Source organism: Lytechinus variegatus, chromosome 8 (genome assembly GCF_018143015.1).
Source record: "Lytechinus variegatus isolate NC3 chromosome 8, Lvar_3.0, whole genome shotgun sequence".
NCBI lineage: Eukaryota > Metazoa > Echinodermata > Echinoidea > Temnopleuroida > Toxopneustidae > Lytechinus > Lytechinus variegatus.
Genome location: NC_054747.1, coordinates 26,218,224 through 26,236,139, shown reverse-complemented (window position 1 = coordinate 26,236,139; position 17,916 = coordinate 26,218,224). Strand labels below are relative to the sequence as shown.

Genomic DNA, 17,916 nt, shown 5'->3' with positions numbered 1-17,916 from the left:
TGGAAAAAAAATATCCTTTACAGCCATGATAAACCGTGCCTTAAGAATGGCGATAAGGCATAGCTCATTGGAACTGTTATATTCCATTTAAATTACGTTCTTGATATTTGTTTCATTCATCCGTCTCTGTAATTCCTAAATAAACTGCCAAAAATGATCTGTCATTACTGCCAACATGGCAAATGGCCTCCTAAACTTGGTGAGAAGATCAGAGTGCTTACAGCATCATATCGATCAGCGCTGTTGACCAAGATCTTAAGTGATGAGCTATTCGTAATATTTCTTGATCCGATGTACCAGTGGATGAAAGGAGCCAGGTATCCATTACGAGCTGTACAGGTTATGTTAGTCTCTCTTCCATCGAGCATATCACCTTGGACATTCATTAGTACTTCGTCTTGTAGCCCTTCATAGAAACAAAAAACATTTTTGAAAATTAATCTTTCAGCTAAAGAAATAAGCATGGTTTTTAACAGAAACCGGACAGTTTATTGGGGAATCGAATGAATTAATGTTAAATCATCAATAACAACATTGATGATCATTCGTTCCATTAGGGCATCGGAGTAAACAACTACCTTGCAATATTCTCGTTAAGTTTGTCAAATTATACTACATGAATTTTTATTGAATGATCATACTATTTTATCAGTTCTATTTTTCCAATATTATTACTAGTATCTAAAATAATTATGGGATAACAACTCACCGTAAACAATTAGTCTAACTGCGACCACTTTAACAAATAAGGCATCGTCTATATCGAAGGAACACAGAATGTGCATTCCATGATTTGTGACATCTGGCATTATGGTTATGGTACTTTCGGTGTCAAATAAAGTGTCGTCTAAAACACTCATACTTCTTGATACATTTGCATGGATCCAAGTCCTGTCAAGGTCGCCAACTAACCAAAATGATAGCTCAGTTGCTGGGAATTACCCGATGCTTTTACAAGTGATTGAAGTCGGTGAATCTTCTTGAACGTATAGGATTGTTGATAGTGACTGGTTACCTCCAGTTAGAAAGAGGAGCACACTGGTTGGTAGAACTGTATCCATGGCAAATTAGAAAAGAAGGGTGAGAGAAAGAGTGAGAAAATGAAATGGAAAGAAATATTGTATGATATGAGACAGGCCCTTTTTGGAAAGCAGTTTAGAAACGTCATGATACCATGCAAATAAAAAAGATCAGAAGACGATATGATTAGTCAATTAACGTACTCATTATCCCTGAACTGCTAAATAGTGCTTAGAAGCACCTGGTTCGACGCAAAGTGTCAGCATATTCAGACTATTTTGGATTAACAGTGTATTACAAAAAAAGCAAGTACTAAAAATCTAGTAATAACAACGTCATGTATATGTATGAAAGCTTACCCATGAAAAATACATACCACGAACATTCAGAGTAACTAAGTATTTAATAGTCCTTTGTAGATCTTGGTGTGATACGATGCAGCTGATGATCTTTCCGTGATCGTTTCTGGTGGGTGTGATTGTCAAATTTTTACGAGAGATGTAATATCCGTCTTGAATGTCATCAGACTGATCGTGATTAACAACGGGCACATCCTCTGGTATTAGCCATTGCAGAACTGCAGGAGGCCTAGCCCTATTTGCCCCACATGTGATGTTGTACGGATCTCCAGCAGTTATACTTATGTTAGCGTAGTTCAAGTACTGCCAGCCCGATTGCGTGTCAGACACAAATACCCTTGCTGGTGGAACTGGAAGGGAAAAAGTGGCATTTTTTTCAGGATTAAAATCCGAGTGTAACAGTTCTTCTTACTGCCTATTCTTATGCTTCATTTATCAATATCATTGATTGGTTTTCTTGCAACCCCACATAGCTTCTTCCGCGGGTTATTCGCAAAATATAACTTTATGAATTTTCTTTGATAATAGGGACATCTAACAGCTCAATGAATAGATCCCAATAGCTATACTTAGTATATAGTAGATACCTACGACTACATTGCTCTGGCGTTGTCCTTGACATGGGTAATAGTAATGCTACTGGAATTGCCTCCTAAATTGCCCTCATCACAAACGATGCGTACTATTGAAGAATGTTATTGGCATTGTGTAAACACTGCAATTTTCGATTTCTGTCTTGTTCATATTTTATTTGCCATATGTATCAAAGAGAGTGAAGTTTACTTCTACGTCAAAATAGAGTGGTGTATCTGTCCATTTCAGGATTGGCAATCTGTAAAGTTTCATAAATAAACCAACCTCTCATCAGGTATGTATAGCCAACGTTACCAATAATTTAAATGTGTGTATAACCTTATTATAACAAGCAGATAAGTAACATGGCAATTGTATGAAATTACACAGGCGAGATGAGGATGGGATCCCTGAAGTAATAGACTGGATAAGCGTAGAAATACACTAAAATCTACATTGTTGAGAAACGTATTATCAGAACAATCCTGAAAGAGTGGAGGAATTTGATCTCGAAACTTATTTTTATTTGGTTATGAAAAATATGGTTTTTAACCTTCGTTAGTACCTGGATTTAGTGCTTCCAATTGTTCATTCGCTGAACGTTGCCCATCTAGGTTAAAACATCGCATGTGTATCTCCCATTGTCACCAGTGGTCAAATTGATTATTGTAAGGGATGTGCTGCGGTCATCTCCCAATGATAACGTGTACTTTGTAGGATTAGGAACAGAAGTTGTACAGCTACTCATCATAGAACTGCACAATTCATAAGCTACCTGGATGCCCTTGTGTCTCCAATATACTGCACGATAATTTGAAGGAGGCGAATAGATGCACGTCATCGTAAAATCTTCTCCTTTGACGGGCAGGGTCTGCCTTGGTCGGAAAGAAATCGTTGCTGAAGACAAGGCAGAGGGGGAGCCTGCAAATGGATTGGGTAGGATCTTTTCTTTCATTATTGTGATAATAAATGTATTGCTTATCCATAGTACTTTACAAGATTGCACCTGGTTTAGAATATCAATATGTGCAAGGTTGCGTTCTTCAAGATTCGTACTGGTATTTGACTCAAAGGGGAACAAATTTGCACCTTTTCTAGTTTTGCTGAAGATTTCTTTCTTCAGATATTTTACATCTTTATACAGAAAAAAACGTAGTCAGCTCTAGATGATAAATCGTGAGCGCAAATAAAAAAGGATTTACAATTGGTCTCTCTTAAACAAAGTTTATATGAATTATCATGTACATTGCACTCTTTGCTGCTTGCACCTTTTGTGACCTTATGTTCCTGTATTTTATGCAATTTAAACGTCATCATCAGATGCATAGGCTCATACAGAGACAAATAGCGGAATTAAAAATGGAAGATTTTTTTAATGAGAAAACAACCATTTGCAGACATCTGAATGTAGTGGGCCGTATAACCTCACTTAAAATCATCTTACAGAATAGCGGACGAAGTTCTATTGTAATATTGTTTATTTTATTCATAGCCTATATTAACTACAAAGAGAAATGCTACGAGCCAACATGCATGGATATTAATCTTACTCGACTTACCATTACCAAAGAAGAGAAGAGAAAACAAGCACCAAATATAGCATGCCATTTCAGATCAGAGGGATAGCATCCAATTCAATAATCCTGGTAACAAGATAACATTCATTATCAAAATGTAAGACAGTTACAGTAGGTGAGACAAATTTCGTTTCTAGAAGACATCCACGATGTGTCCCGAACACAGTGAAGCAATAGTGATGACAATGAAATTTGTTCGATTACTTTCAATCATCCATGCCGTTAAAGCACATTACGAAAAAACGACATGATGTCTTAAGTTGTCAACGGTTGAAAATGAAAGTACGATGTTATGTATATTAGATATATTAAGTGTATGGCGGCATTTCAATGATCTGGCGAGAGAGTGTGCTCTTTCTCTTATCCGATTTGAGGTTGAAGTTTGCATAACCTACTTACATCAAACAATGGAGTGGGATGGCGTCCAGAGAACCGTAACGACACATGTGCCCAAACGAACACAATCAGAGGTAACTCAGTGAAAGTGTTCCTGAACACATTTATTGTGTGTAAAGTTCACCCTATTGATCCTAATCGACACCGCTAACTCTTAGCATGCCACTGCCGTTAATCGGCACTCAAATAATACACAACAAATTATCAATTTACAACCTAGCCACTCCATGCCATAACTTTTTTTCAACATGTTTTTATTAGGATTTCATTTAAATGAATTACATAAACTGCAGATAACCCCCCTACACATACACACAACTTTGAAATTACTTATTACATCACATGTCATTAACTTAATAAAGACCTTATTTACTGGCGTCATCGCAGCTCCGTCTAGAGGCTGATACCAATTTAATGCATGCGTTGGTAATCTGCAGCTTTCACTTCTCTGACATCCACGTTTACGTGTATTGCACCTGTCAATGTATAGTCATGATTTCTTGTTATTTCATTTAAGTTACTCTTTTGATTACATTTGGTCCTAAGAAAACATCGGGTATACCCCAATCAACCAAAATTGCGTGTGTCTATATGCACCGCCAATCTATTCTTCACTAACCTTTAGTTAAATGTAGCAAAATCATCGTTGAGGTTGTTAACAAGAGTGTTCACTTTTTTCTATGTGTATTTTGAAATGGTACTTGGCGGGGTTTTTTATTACCATGAACACGTTCCCACGCAATCTATTCATAGCAGGAATTACTTGAATCATTCTTGTCAACCCTGCCCATCCACAACATCAGACAGAACAAAACTATGAAACAGGTTTTATCCCTTTTGTTTATATTTTTGCTAAATCAATCCAACAACATGAGAAAAAATACATGTATATACATCATATGCCATATGCATAGACCACTGTTGAAATAAAGATGCAACAACTGTATTGTCACCATTGATATACTGGTCATTAAATGTTAGACATGGATTAATAAATATCTAGTTAAATCGTCTGCCTAGTGCATAGAGGATCAATTATTTACGGAAGTGTTAATCCTCATCACAATTTTTAACTGGAGTACTTGGGGTACTCAGTTAACAATATGAAGTCACGTGTATGGTTGGAACAATATTCAAGATTATAACAGCATCATCACTTTCTGTGCGAACATAAAATAATTACTTTGAGAAACATTCCTAAGAAATTTCATGCGTTTTGACCCCCCCCCCCCCGGGAAAAAAATATGGGTACGGCCATGATAAACCTTGCTTTAATTATCGAAATAGAGCATTGTCAAGTGGAACTGCGGAAATTCATTTGAATTCCGTTGTCAATATTTATGTATATTTTTCTTCATTGTTCATTTTTTTATAACTGAATAATCTGGTGATTTTCGGTTTTCATTACAGTCATCGTCCTGATCTAAGGTTGAAATTATATTTGCAAAACCTTTGTGTTATTCACGGAACACAAAGTGGATGAAGTAGGTTGAGTTGCCTGACAGAGAAGACGTTTGCCGTGGTCAAACCTATTTGTAATGATGGTCAGAGTGCTTTCAGCATCATATCGATCAGCACTATTAATGGATGTCTTCACAGATGAATTGCCTGTGACGTTCCTTGACCCGATATACCAGTGGATGTGAGGAGCGGGGTATCCATTAAGAGCTGTACATGTTATGTTGGTCTCAGAGCCTTCGAGCATATCACCACGGAGTCACGGACAATCATTACGACATTGTCTGGTAGACCTTCAGACAAACATAAAAAGCTATTGGTCATAGTCAAACTTCAGCTGTAGAATTAAGCTTCTTTTATATTATACATAGCCCGGACAGTATATTGGGAATCAAACGAAATAATTTTAAACCATCACTAACAGCAAAAATGATTTTATTTATTGAAAAAAAAACACATGAGTAGCTATCTTTTAGTTCTTTTCATGTTTGGTTAGGCTATTCGAGATGAATTTTCATTGATGATCTTTTATCAGTTAACAATATTGACTCTAGGTTTTAAAGATATTGAAGGAAACAACTCACCGTAAACAAATAGTCTAACTGTCAGTACTTTAACAAAGAAAACATCGTCCATATTCGAGAAACATACAATGTGCATTCCATTGTTCGTGGCATCTGGTCTAATGGTAATGGTACTTTCAGTGTCAAACAAAGTGTCGTCTAAAACGCTCCTATTACTTGACACATTTGCGTGGATCGGAGTCCTGCCAAAGTCACCAACTAACCATAATGATAGTTCAGTTGCTGGGAATGACCCAATACTTTTACAAGTGATTGAAGTCGGTGAATCTTCTTGAACGTGTAGGACTGTTGAGAGTGACTGGTTACCTCCAGTTAGAAAGAGCAGCACACTGGAAGGAAGAACTGTATGCATGGCAAACAAGAGAAGAATCGTAAGAGAAAGTACTAGAAAGAAGAATGAAGCATTGTATGATATGCAGACAGGCCCTTTGTGGAAAGCGGTTTTGTAACTTAATGATACTGCGTGTAAATAAATAAGAGATGATCTCAATATAAAAAATAGATAAAGAAAAATCGTGTGGACTGCGGAATGATGCTTGGAAACAGCTCGTTCGTCCTTTTGTAGATATGCATGTAAATAGATTGAAATGGAGCTTAAATCGACGTAAAGTGTTAGCATATTTTGTCCAATGCTTAAGCTATGGTGAATGAATTGAGTGTTTTGCAAGAACTGAAAATCTAGGATTCCCTGAATGACACATACCATGAACATTCAGAAGAAATGAGGATCTAAGACTCCTTTGTATTTCCGGGTGTGATGCAATGCAGCTGAGAATCTTTCCGTGGTCATCTCTCGTGGGTGTGATCGTCAAGGCTTTCCGGGAGATGTAAGATCCGTAATGAATGACATCAGATTGATCCTGATGAACAACGGTCACGTCCTCTGGTACTAGCCATTGCAGTACTGCGGGAGGCCTTGCCCTATTTGCTCCACATGTGATGCTAAACGACTCTCCAGCAGTTATACTTATATTGGCGTTGTTCAAGTATTGCCGTCCCGATTGGGCGTCAGAAATGAAAACCCGTGAGGGTGGAACTGGAGAAAAACACAGTACATTAGAAATAAACACCCTCATCCCAAATAGCTCTTTACCATTTCAGTTTTTAAATGATTAATCACTTAATGATTTTTTGGTTGGCGAGTATGAACTCATGCAAATTTTTCAAAGGGCTAAATAAACAAATAAATAATAAAAAACAATAAAACAGTCATAATATTATTTATATTATGAATAACCTGTATTCATATTAATTAACTTCTTACAAATAACACGTCGGAAAGAGCCCGTTATATGAAATGATACAGAAAGCAGGAGGTGACGGAGGTTATGTAAAACTAAAAATATCTACAATTAAATCACCTTTCACATGTTTGGTGAAAAAAAGCATCGTCGATAGAATCTTTGCAGTTTGATCGTAGGCCTTTTCACACGTTAATCCTGAATTCATCTTTAGAATCACTTGAACTTTCACACAGAAGATTCGTACCGTAATTTGGGTAAAATTTTACTGGAACTTCCCTCCGGAGTCGAATTGGACTTCGTGATTGTGATTAGCGTTCATGATTCAAGTTTGGTTTCACACGTGCTAAAAAAAGGCATTACCCTTAATTTTTACACCGGAATCCTTATTCAAGTTTATTTTTTTTACTGCTTAAACAGCGAAAAGTCTCGGGCTCTAGGTAAAATTATTTAGATATTTCATTAAGATGTATTTTCAGTGGGTAAGAATGATGGCACAATACTGGATGAATATTAGGCATACGCATTCGTAGATATTTAATTCTATATCATCACGCTCATTGTGGTTAACTACTTCGTAGGGATGTTTTTTTTTTTTAATTTCAGTAAGAACATGGTCATGATTTAGAAATTACTAACATTAAAATGATGTTATGCGTCGCAAAATAGCGTGCTTGGTTAAACAAAAATCTTAGCTACGTGGAATGAAATGTCACCAATGCTGTCAAATCTCCCTTTTGTTCTTACCTGGAGTTAGTACTTTCAGTATTTCAGTCGCTGAACGTTCTCCATGTTGGTAAAATACATTGCATGTGTATCTTCCATTGTCACCGGTGTTCAAATTGATTATTGTAAGGGATGTGCTGCGGTCATCTGCCAATAACTTGTACTTTGTTGGACTAGAAATATTGGGTGTACATTCACTTGCAGTTGGGCACGATTCAGACGCAATTGGTGTTTCTTCGTGTTTCCACTTGACAGTGCGAACATTCGAAGGAGGGGAATAGGTGCACTCCATCGTAAAATCTTGTCCTATGACGGGTAGCGACTGTCTTGGTTGAAAAGATATCGTGGCTGTAGACATGGTAGAGGGGGAGCCTGTAAATGGATTGTGTAGCAATATTGTCAATTATTAGTGATAGCAGAAGTATTGCTTCTTCATAGTACTATACAGGGTGGGCATCTATTATAGACTCTCAAGGGTTTAAAAGTTGCATCCTTTTAGATTTGCGTTGATTTTTTTTTACTTTTACTCAAACATGTCAAAAAGGGTTCAAAATTGCACTTGTTCAAGTTTTGCTGCAGGTTGTACCATTTTGCGAAGGATAACACCCTTCGTGCACCTTAAATGCGTAACACAGTCCATGGTCTTTAGATGGATATATGCCCAGGAAGCGATTTCCGAGACAGACGGGAACAACGCAATTAAGTGAAAGAAAAAAAATCTGATCCTGCTGATGGCAAGCATGAATGGGAAGACATTTTTTTTGGTCAGCAGTCTGCTTTGACCTTAAACTCACTGAAAATAATAATACAGTAACGGAAGAAGTCATACTTTCTATATTCTTTGTTTTATTAACAGCCTACCTTTACAAAGAGAAGAAAAAACGGCTACAATCCAAATATGTATAGATTCAATTTTATTCAAATTTAATCAAATTCGACGTACCTTTGCCAAAAACAAGAAGAGCAAACAAGCACCAATTTTGATAAGCCATTTGAGATCAGAGTGATAGTATCCAATCCAATAATCCTGATAACAAAGAAACATTCAATATCAAAATTCAAGATAGTTGCAGTAGGTGAGACAAATTGTGTTTTAAGACATTCCCGATGTGTCTAAATCACATTGATGTAATAATGATGACGGTGAGATTTATTCGCTTACTTTCGCTAGCCTATGCCGTTAAGCACATTTCAAAAGGGCATGTTCGGCTTTATGTCTTAGTTTGTCAGCGGTCGAAAATGAAAGTACGATATTTCATATATCAAATATATAGCTGCATTTGTTCGGACGACAGAGTGTGCTCTTTCCCATAGCCGGTTAGATGTCGAGGTTGCTTAACCGAGCATACAATGGATTGGGAAGGCGTCCAGAGAACTGCCATGACACATACCCTTCGGGATGACCTTATGCAATGACATCATCGCACCGCCATCTTACCTGACATGCCTTGTCGATCTTCAACTGGCGCAAACCATAAACCAACCCTTCCTTGAATGTTTGACACATATGCGCTTCTTATGAGATGACTTTGATAACCTGAAGAAAGGATTTCATTCATTTTACTTCAAATTTTCTATCGAAACACTTTTTTTGCATTTTGGTGACCTCTGAAAGTTGGATCAGGGAAAGTCACATCTACCCTTATGTTGCCTAAGCGCAACTGCATACCAGTCATTCTGTCTAATACAAAAAAATATTTGTTTTATTCCTACGAATTAATTTCTACAACTCGCTGGCTGTGATGGCTTCCGGTACCAGCAGAGAAAAAAGAAAAGAACTGTTGAACATTATGAAGAGATCTGGATATACGAATCTGATTCATGATATCGCCTTCTTGTCTTTGGCTCTCTCAAAACAATTTAGTCTGAATTTGTGTTTGTGTGTGTCCCGTCTCCTTCATTGCAGATTTTCATTGATGGTTATAAACATATACAGTCATTCATTATTTTAGCCCACTGTATCTTTTAGCATTACTATCAAAGGCAATGGTTTGTATTTTGTTGATATTCTGTTATCCATGTGTGAAATATGACAATAAAATTTTAAAAATACAAGCTGATCGACCTAGCGACATTATATCTGTATGTCCAGCTCTGACGTACATAGGTTCTCAGGCAGAGAGGATAGTCGAAGATGTCGCCTGGTGTTGACTGACGATGAACCAAGAAGGTGTATCGGGTCTAACTACAGTGTAAAGTTAATTTATTGAAAAATAATTGATAGTTAGCTAAGTAGTTTATCTACATGTAAGTAAGTCTATAGACACAACAGGTGGATTATGTCATTAAGAAAATTCAGTTAAAAATCAATTCAAAAGACGATAACTGAGCTGGCCCAGAAACATTTCTGTTGTCCATAAATAATCTACAGATATTAACAAAATCTACCAATCAGATATTACACAAAAGTTATAAACATATACTAAAATTGTTCAAAACTCTATGGACTTCCTATAATGTACAAGCATCGAAAATCATATTGAATAACTAGGCACCTGTTACGTTTAGAACCATGCTATCATTCACAGACCAAGTGGTGGATAATGTAGGTAGAACTGCCATGCACAGGAGATGTTTCCCATGGTCCAACATCTTTGGTACGAAAGTTAAAGTGCTCTCAGCATCATATCGACCTGCATCATTTTCAATAATATTCAGGGATGAATGACCTGCCATATTTGTTGATCCTATGTACCAGTAAATGCGAGGAGCTGGGTACCCATTGGCAGCCTTGCAGATCACGGTACCTTCTATCCCTTCTTTTAATTCAGCAGGTAAAGTCATAACGACCTCATCCGGTGGTGCTGTAGCATGTTAAGAGAAATGCAAAAAGTGACATGTTCTATTAAAGCATCAAAATCATTAGCGGCCATGGGTGCTCTGCTTGATGAAGCTTCATGTAGCAAAAAAATAAACATGTCGGCCTAAATAATTACAATATATTGCTTTCCCAAACGCCCATTCTAGAAGATCATAAATATATCGGCCACAACGAAAATACATCGAATTGTTATATCAACGACTACTACTACACACACACACACACACACATACACACCTCCCTTGTCATATAGCTTAGTAACGTTTCAGTCACTAACTGCCCCCAGAGACGTCTGTAAAATGCCAACAGAGACATGCGCACACATGTACATGTATATATAATAGAGATGAAATATACACTTACCATACGTTGATATTGTAACAAAGTGTCGTTCGATAAAATCTTCACTCAGATATACAAAGCACCAGATAATCAACCTTTGATACTTCCTATACAGATGCAACTTGTAAGTACTAAAGGTATCAAACAGACTGTGGTCTACAGGATTTTGAGTCTTCGACCGACTAATACTTCCAGGAGGAATAACAGGGTCGTCAATTCTCCATGTCAGTTCAACTGCCGGTCGTGATCCAATACTTTGACAAATGATCGAAGCAGAGGAACCTTCTTGAATGTAAATGACTGTTGGTGATGTCTGGTGGTCCTTTTCATTTCCAGATTGAAAGATTGTCGTGCTAGAGGGAAGAACTTTATAAGGAAAATTTTTAAAAAGATGGAAGAGGGTATAGTGTATTTCAATTTTAATTTGCTTGTGTTTATAACATGCAACAAATTGAATATGCATTGTGTAATGTGTAATTCAATCAATAGAAATTGAACTACATGGGATAGATTTTATGGAAGAACCCTTAGTAGATTGCGAAAAACACAGACTCATCTAACAACAGTAAATCTCCCTCCAAACTGTGGATTAAAAGGTCAGGGAAATTATTTTGTTGCCCTTTGATTTAAGGCCCTACTAGATACCGAAGAGACATATTGGACCTCTGTTTTCTTTTCCTTCGGTGGCGTTGACATACCGTTAATATTTAGGTAAACACTACACTGACGATAACTCGGGAGTGTTTGATGAGAAGTCAAGCAGCTAATATGCTTTCCTTGATCACTCGCTGAGGGCGTGATAGTAACAACCTTCCGAGACGTGTAGCTGTTGTCTTCTACGACATCAGTTTGAAGTTGTTGATTTGAAATAAGATCATCTATTACAACCCAGTTGCAGGAGGCCTTGCTCGCATTGCTTTACATGTTAAGATATTTGGCTCTCCGGCCATTACCGTTACAGTGGAGTTATTGGAACAGTGACGGCTCGATCTATCGGCAACTATGACGATTGTAGGTAAAGCTGTGAAAGAAGAGAGAAAATTAATGAGCAGTTTACAATTACAGTTACGTCACTATTTTTTTGTTTTGCAACATTGTATGTTCATTTTCAATAGATAATTATAAATTATCTATTTGGATTAATTTACGTTGTGGATGCCGATTAAGCTTCCATTATACATTATTTGAAAATATTGTAGGTTGAAAAGTATTTATCTCATATGCACAATAATAACACACAAGTGGATTGGCTTCCAGTAAAGTAATGACATCGACAAATCGAATAAAAAACAATCATGGGTTTTATTTTTTTTCTTATATTAAGTCTGGTTATGGTTTTCCGCTGATGAAAGTTTTCTGCCATTGAATTTTCCTTTCTCAGTTTCCAATTTATCCTAGAGTGATCGCGCTTCACGTAGTTCTAAAATCTGCATAAATAATTATTTTCTGAATATAGCCATGATAAAATCGTACTGCATTTTGCATTTTGAGTCTAACGATTTCATTGTCCAAATCGAGTTGATTTTCATTTGAATATTATTTTTAAACAATTACTACACCTGGCAGAAATGGCGTTACGTTTATGCTCCTTGATACTGTATTGTAGGGAGAGGCAGTTTGGCGTAAAGAACAACTGTAATGACCACCGTCGTCACCAAACAGTTGTTTTATCGTAAGATTAACACTGGAGTAATCTGCCACCAAGTTGAACTTCCGTTGGTCTAGAACAGTAAACCTACAGGACCGATTTTCCTGACAATCGCGTGTTGCGAGCGATTTACCATCCTTCTGCCACGTGATCTCCATATTTCTGACTTGTAGTGTGAACGTGCAGACCAGTGTAAAATCTTCGCCTATGACTGGAAGATACTTGCCTCTGTTGATGGTCACACTAAATCCTCCGGCTTCTGCGGGATAGACAATTTTGCCAATGAAGATGAATCAGTTGGCGTCATTTCTCCCGAATTAATGCAATGAAAATAATTTCAGTCAGTGTGTAAGGGGTATCATTATGAATGTATAATTTTACTGCCCATTCTATCATTTTACCTTTTTTCAATTTTTAATCCACTTATCAATTTATTTCCCTAGTAATTCATTTCATAACTGCTATAATACCTCATTCACTGATTAATTGGTATCATCGATTGAATTTCTTTCCGAAGTCAGTAAGAGAACTTTTATATATCACCAGACGCTCACCGTTTAATAATGACGGCTAATATAAATTCTCCCTAAATAAGGCTTGCTCATTTTCTTATTGTATTGAAATGTTCTCCAAAATACATGTTTGTCAATAACTCACTATGTAGAACCTATTTGAGCGCGTGTAGATGCGTTGTAATGTGGTATTGTTGAATAAATGAATTTATCACATACTGAACTTACGGTAAACTTGATGTAGATTGCAGAAATCAGTTCATCGTTAACGGAAAATGGACCAGATTTAGAAATGAATCAAAACGTAAACCTACCACAACTGAAGAGCGTTAGAACAAAAACAACCAAAGCGTGTCCACAAGCGCTTGTCATCATGCCGAATCTGGCTGTACGAAAACTTGCTTTCAGAATGACATGAAATCCAACAAAGGCAAATAGATTCTTATAAAGTCAAACCTGCAGGAGACTCCCACTTGCTATACACTTTGGGGGAAAAATCGCTGGTACTGTGTTAGACGAGTGCTACTGGTTTTCCTTTTCAACTCCAGATCCGGTTTCGTGTGCTCTTTAACATTAAATAAGTAATATCTACAGCATTTATTGTCCAAGAGGTCGCCATTCCCTTTCGCGGCACGATCGTACAGATTACAGCTATTTAAAAATCTTCGAGCTACACGTTGACAGCTGGTGCTGGTGATATTTTTTTTCAACATTACCATCTGAAATGAAGCACACACTAGAAATAACATCAGCATCAGCGGCCGCGGGGGGGGGGGGGGGGCTGCGGGGAATTCAGCCCCCGCGCTTTTTCTTAAACCTTGAACAAAAACGTAAAAATGATCATCTGATTATGATTCTCTGTATGGATGCTGAGTCCCCCCCCCCTCCCATCAAAACTGGTCCGTGGCCCATGATCATGGTGATCATGATCATTAGCAGTTTAAACTTCAATGGATCAGATTGGTGTCAATGTTTGGATTCCAATATTGAATAGGAAATGGTTAGAATTTCAAAGATCAATGTCAATCATGTTTTTAGATAAATACGATTATTACAAATATAAAATAATCTAAGATTATTTTACATTTGTAATAATCCTATTGTCATTAATGTTACAGGGCAGTTCACATTCGGAGTATATACAGTGTATACAGTCACATGCATGTGGCCACACGCGTGTGGTTATATCCAATACTAGGCGCCGCTGTGGATACCGCTACACTCGTACTTATACTCTGCAGCGGTAGTAATCGCAAATGCGTAACACAAGCAATGTGTATTGTGGTATTTCTTGCGACGTTACATGTTGCAAAACTTCAGCACAAAGGTTTTATCTCTCGATTTCTTTGACATACAAACAATTCTCACTTAAGTTCCCTGTCACCTGCTTGCCGATCAGGTGAGAATGAAATGAGAATATAATATGTAGGCCTAGAATCTATGTCAACATCAGTGAAATCGGGAGATAAAACCTTCATGATGAATCTTTGAGAAAGTTATATTTTCTTAATAATTAGGTCAATCCAATGACCTAGCAACCTGCCCAGTTTCACTAACACATCGTTTAAATTTAATCCTATATTCTAACAGATTCCGTTACCTGAAGCACACGGCTAAGCTGTGTCATTGCTCTCTTGCACACAGTTCGGTGGTTAGAAATTTTGACGTAAAACGTAACATTTATTTTGAATGGTTGATGCCACAGTAAGGGATTAAATCTTAATTCCAACCTGATGAAGTTGTTTGGTTGAGTCAGACAATGAACTCAGTGCTAAGATCCAAAACTCCAAAATTATTATTATTTGTTAATTGCTATTAACCCTTTTATTGAAGGGTAAATTTGATCAGATTTTCTCAGTTCTGTACATTGGTAACAATGTCATTTTCTTTCTTTGCTACACACATTGAACAAAATTTAAATGTCTCTAAAATTCATTTTCAGATAAATTAAGTATATTTAGTATTATGTTAGCTAATTCATGTGTTAAACTTTATTTCTGTGTGATTAACAAAATACCCATGTAGTATGACTGCTCACTGAATACACCGTGTCCTTATACCTTTTTTCAATTCTATAGGTAGATGGATCTGTAATGATTATTAAAGTTCTTCCTTCAGTTCAACCTAAGATGCTTGACCTTGAACAAAAACGTAAAAATGATCATCTGATTATGATTCTCTGTATGGATGCTGAGTCCCCCCCCCCCCCCCTCCCATCAAAACCGGTCCGTGGCCCATGATCATGGTGATCATGATCATTAGCAGTTTAAACTTCAATGGATCAGATTGGTGTCAATGTTTGGATTCCAATATTGAATAGGAAATGGTTAGAATTTCAAAGATCAATGTCAATCATGTTTTTAGATAAATACGATTATTACAAATATAAAATAATCTAAGATTATTTTACATTTGTAATAATCCTATTGTCATTAATGTTACAGGGCAGTTCACATTCGGAGTATATACAGTGTATACAGTCACATGCATGTGGCCACACGCGTGTGGTTATATCCAATACTAGGCGCCGCTGTGGATACCGCTACACTCGTACTTATACTCTGCAGCGGTAGTAATCGCAAATGCGTAACACAAGCAATGTGTATTGTGGTATTTCTTGCGACGTTACATGTTGCAAAACTTCAGCACAAAGGTTTTATCTCTCGATTTCTTTGACATACAAACAATTCTCACTTAAGTTCCCTGTCACCTGCTTGCCGATCAGGTGAGAATGAAATGAGAATATAATATGTAGGCCTAGAATCTATGTCAACATCAGTGAAATCGGGAGATAAAACCTTCATGATGAATCTTTGAGAAAGTTATATTTTCTTAATAATTAGGTCAATCCAATGACCTAGCAACCTGCCCAGTTTCACTAACACATCGTTTAAATTTAATCCTATATTCTAACAGATTCCGTTACCTGAAGCACACGGCTAAGCTGTGTCATTGCTCTCTTGCACACAGTTCGGTGGTTAGAAATTTTGACGTAAAACGTAACATTTATTTTGAATGGTTGATGCCACAGTAAGGGATTAAATCTTAATTCCAACCTGATGAAGTTGTTTGGTTGAGTCAGACAATGAACTCAGTGCTAAGATCCAAAACTCCAAAATTATTATTATTTGTTAATTGCTATTAACCCTTTTATTGAAGGGTAAATTTGATCAGATTTTCTCAGTTCTGTACATTGGTAACAATGTCATTTTCTTTCTTTGCTACACACATTGAACAAAATTTGAATGTCTCTAAAATTCATTTTCAGATAAATTAAGTATATTTAGTATTATGTTGGCTAATTCATGTGTTAAACTTTATTTCTGTGTGATTAACAAAATACCCATGTAGTATGACTGCTCACTGAATACACCGTGTCCTTATACCTTTTTTCAATTTTATAGGTAGATGGATCTGTAATGATTATTAAAGTTCTTCCTCCAGTTCAACCTAAGATGCTAAACTTAATTGAACCTCCTATCTATATTAATTGAAAGAGAAATCTGCTATGAATCAGTTGTTCAAAAACATTTCATCAAAAGACTGCTTGGCTTTCAGTGTAAAAAGGCAGTCTAGCTGTACATACATGTCACCCCCCCCCCACACACACACTTACAGGTACACACCTTGATAAAGAAGATGACTCCTACCCCCTGTGCTGCCACGGGCAATTGCTGCTAGTAAACTAAATACGTCTAAAAAGCGTCTATGTTTACATCGTTCATATGTTAACATATCAATTAACAATGAGTTCATCACGTTCCCGAAGGCGCCAGATTCAAGTTACTTGCCTTCCATACACAACTACGCCACGTACGACTGTACGCTTTCCTTTACGTAATGCATGCATGTACACGTATACGGCGTTTTCATTTGAACTACTTCACTCGGCCTACATAATTCTGACACATTAATTTCATTACTTAAGAACCATATTTCAGCATGACACTCAGCTTATCTGATAACATAAGTAATAGACTTCAAGATAAACAAATAATACTCACGTCATTGGGCTCGTATCACCAAATTAAAGAATTAAGCAACAACTAATAGGCAAGCGACACGCTTCCCATGATCAGTCATGATAACAGTACGCCCTCAATCGGTACATTCAAATCGGCAAATTCAAATCTAATAAAAATCGATTTACAAGATAAAACATAAGCAGTATCACAACAAATTGAGAAACTACAACAACTTCCTCCGGTACGCGACATCCATTTTGTGACAAATATAAACTGAAATGAAAACAGAGTAATATTTCACTTGCCCCTTTCACTTATTTTCATTTATTTTTACTGTTTTTTTTGTTCTTGGTCGCAAAGTTGTTGTTTTGTGTGTGTGTGTGTTTTCTTTTGGTTTGTACGTCAGTGGACAATTGAGTAGAACCAATCATGTACATAAGTTTATGAGTTGAAGCAAGAGTATGTACTTATCCATTTCGAACTGAAGGGAAAAGGGGAAAAATGAAAATATTTTATTAGATATCTTGCGATTATGAAGCTTATGTATTTTTTATGCAGTTTCATTTATTACACATCTCTGACAATACTATAAATAAAATGCTTATACACCAGAAAAGATAATGACAAGTACAAAGTATAGATAATCGTAAAACTGCTTAAGGAACACTAGTAACCACGGTATGGCAGATGTAAG

At 36.8% G+C, this 17,916-nt stretch overlaps 1 protein-coding gene and 3 long non-coding RNA genes across 4 annotated transcripts; all 4 read right to left on the bottom strand.

Annotated features, from left to right (window-relative positions):
* Window positions 1-714: 714 nt before the first annotated feature.
* Window positions 715-2,573, bottom strand: LOC121419998. Its single transcript, XR_005970679.1, has 3 exons — window positions 2,518-2,573; window positions 1,397-1,729; window positions 715-1,051 (listed from the first exon to the last, which is right to left on the bottom strand). It is a non-coding gene; the product is annotated as an uncharacterized LOC121419998 (long non-coding RNA).
* Window positions 2,574-5,029: 2,456 nt separating this feature from the next.
* On the bottom strand, window positions 5,030-7,416 carry LOC121419581 (synaptogenesis protein syg-2-like). The gene is made up of 4 exons (XM_041614036.1): window positions 7,329-7,416; window positions 6,671-7,003; window positions 5,968-6,309; window positions 5,030-5,676 (listed from the first exon to the last, which is right to left on the bottom strand). Exons 1-4 carry the CDS (start codon window positions 7,414-7,416, stop codon window positions 5,603-5,605), a joined length of 837 nt encoding a protein of 278 aa, XP_041469970.1. The 3' UTR covers window positions 5,030-5,602.
* A 771-nt stretch (window positions 7,417-8,187) lies between these two features.
* On the bottom strand, window positions 8,188-10,586 carry LOC121420778. The gene is made up of 3 exons (XR_005970832.1): window positions 10,430-10,586; window positions 8,878-8,961; window positions 8,188-8,306 (listed from the first exon to the last, which is right to left on the bottom strand). It is a non-coding gene; the product is annotated as an uncharacterized LOC121420778 (long non-coding RNA).
* A 1,418-nt stretch (window positions 10,587-12,004) lies between these two features.
* Window positions 12,005-17,336, bottom strand: LOC121420777. Its single transcript, XR_005970831.1, has 3 exons — window positions 17,262-17,336; window positions 12,657-13,004; window positions 12,005-12,118 (listed from the first exon to the last, which is right to left on the bottom strand). It is a non-coding gene; the product is annotated as an uncharacterized LOC121420777 (long non-coding RNA).
* Between the last annotated feature and the right edge of the window lie 580 nt (window positions 17,337-17,916).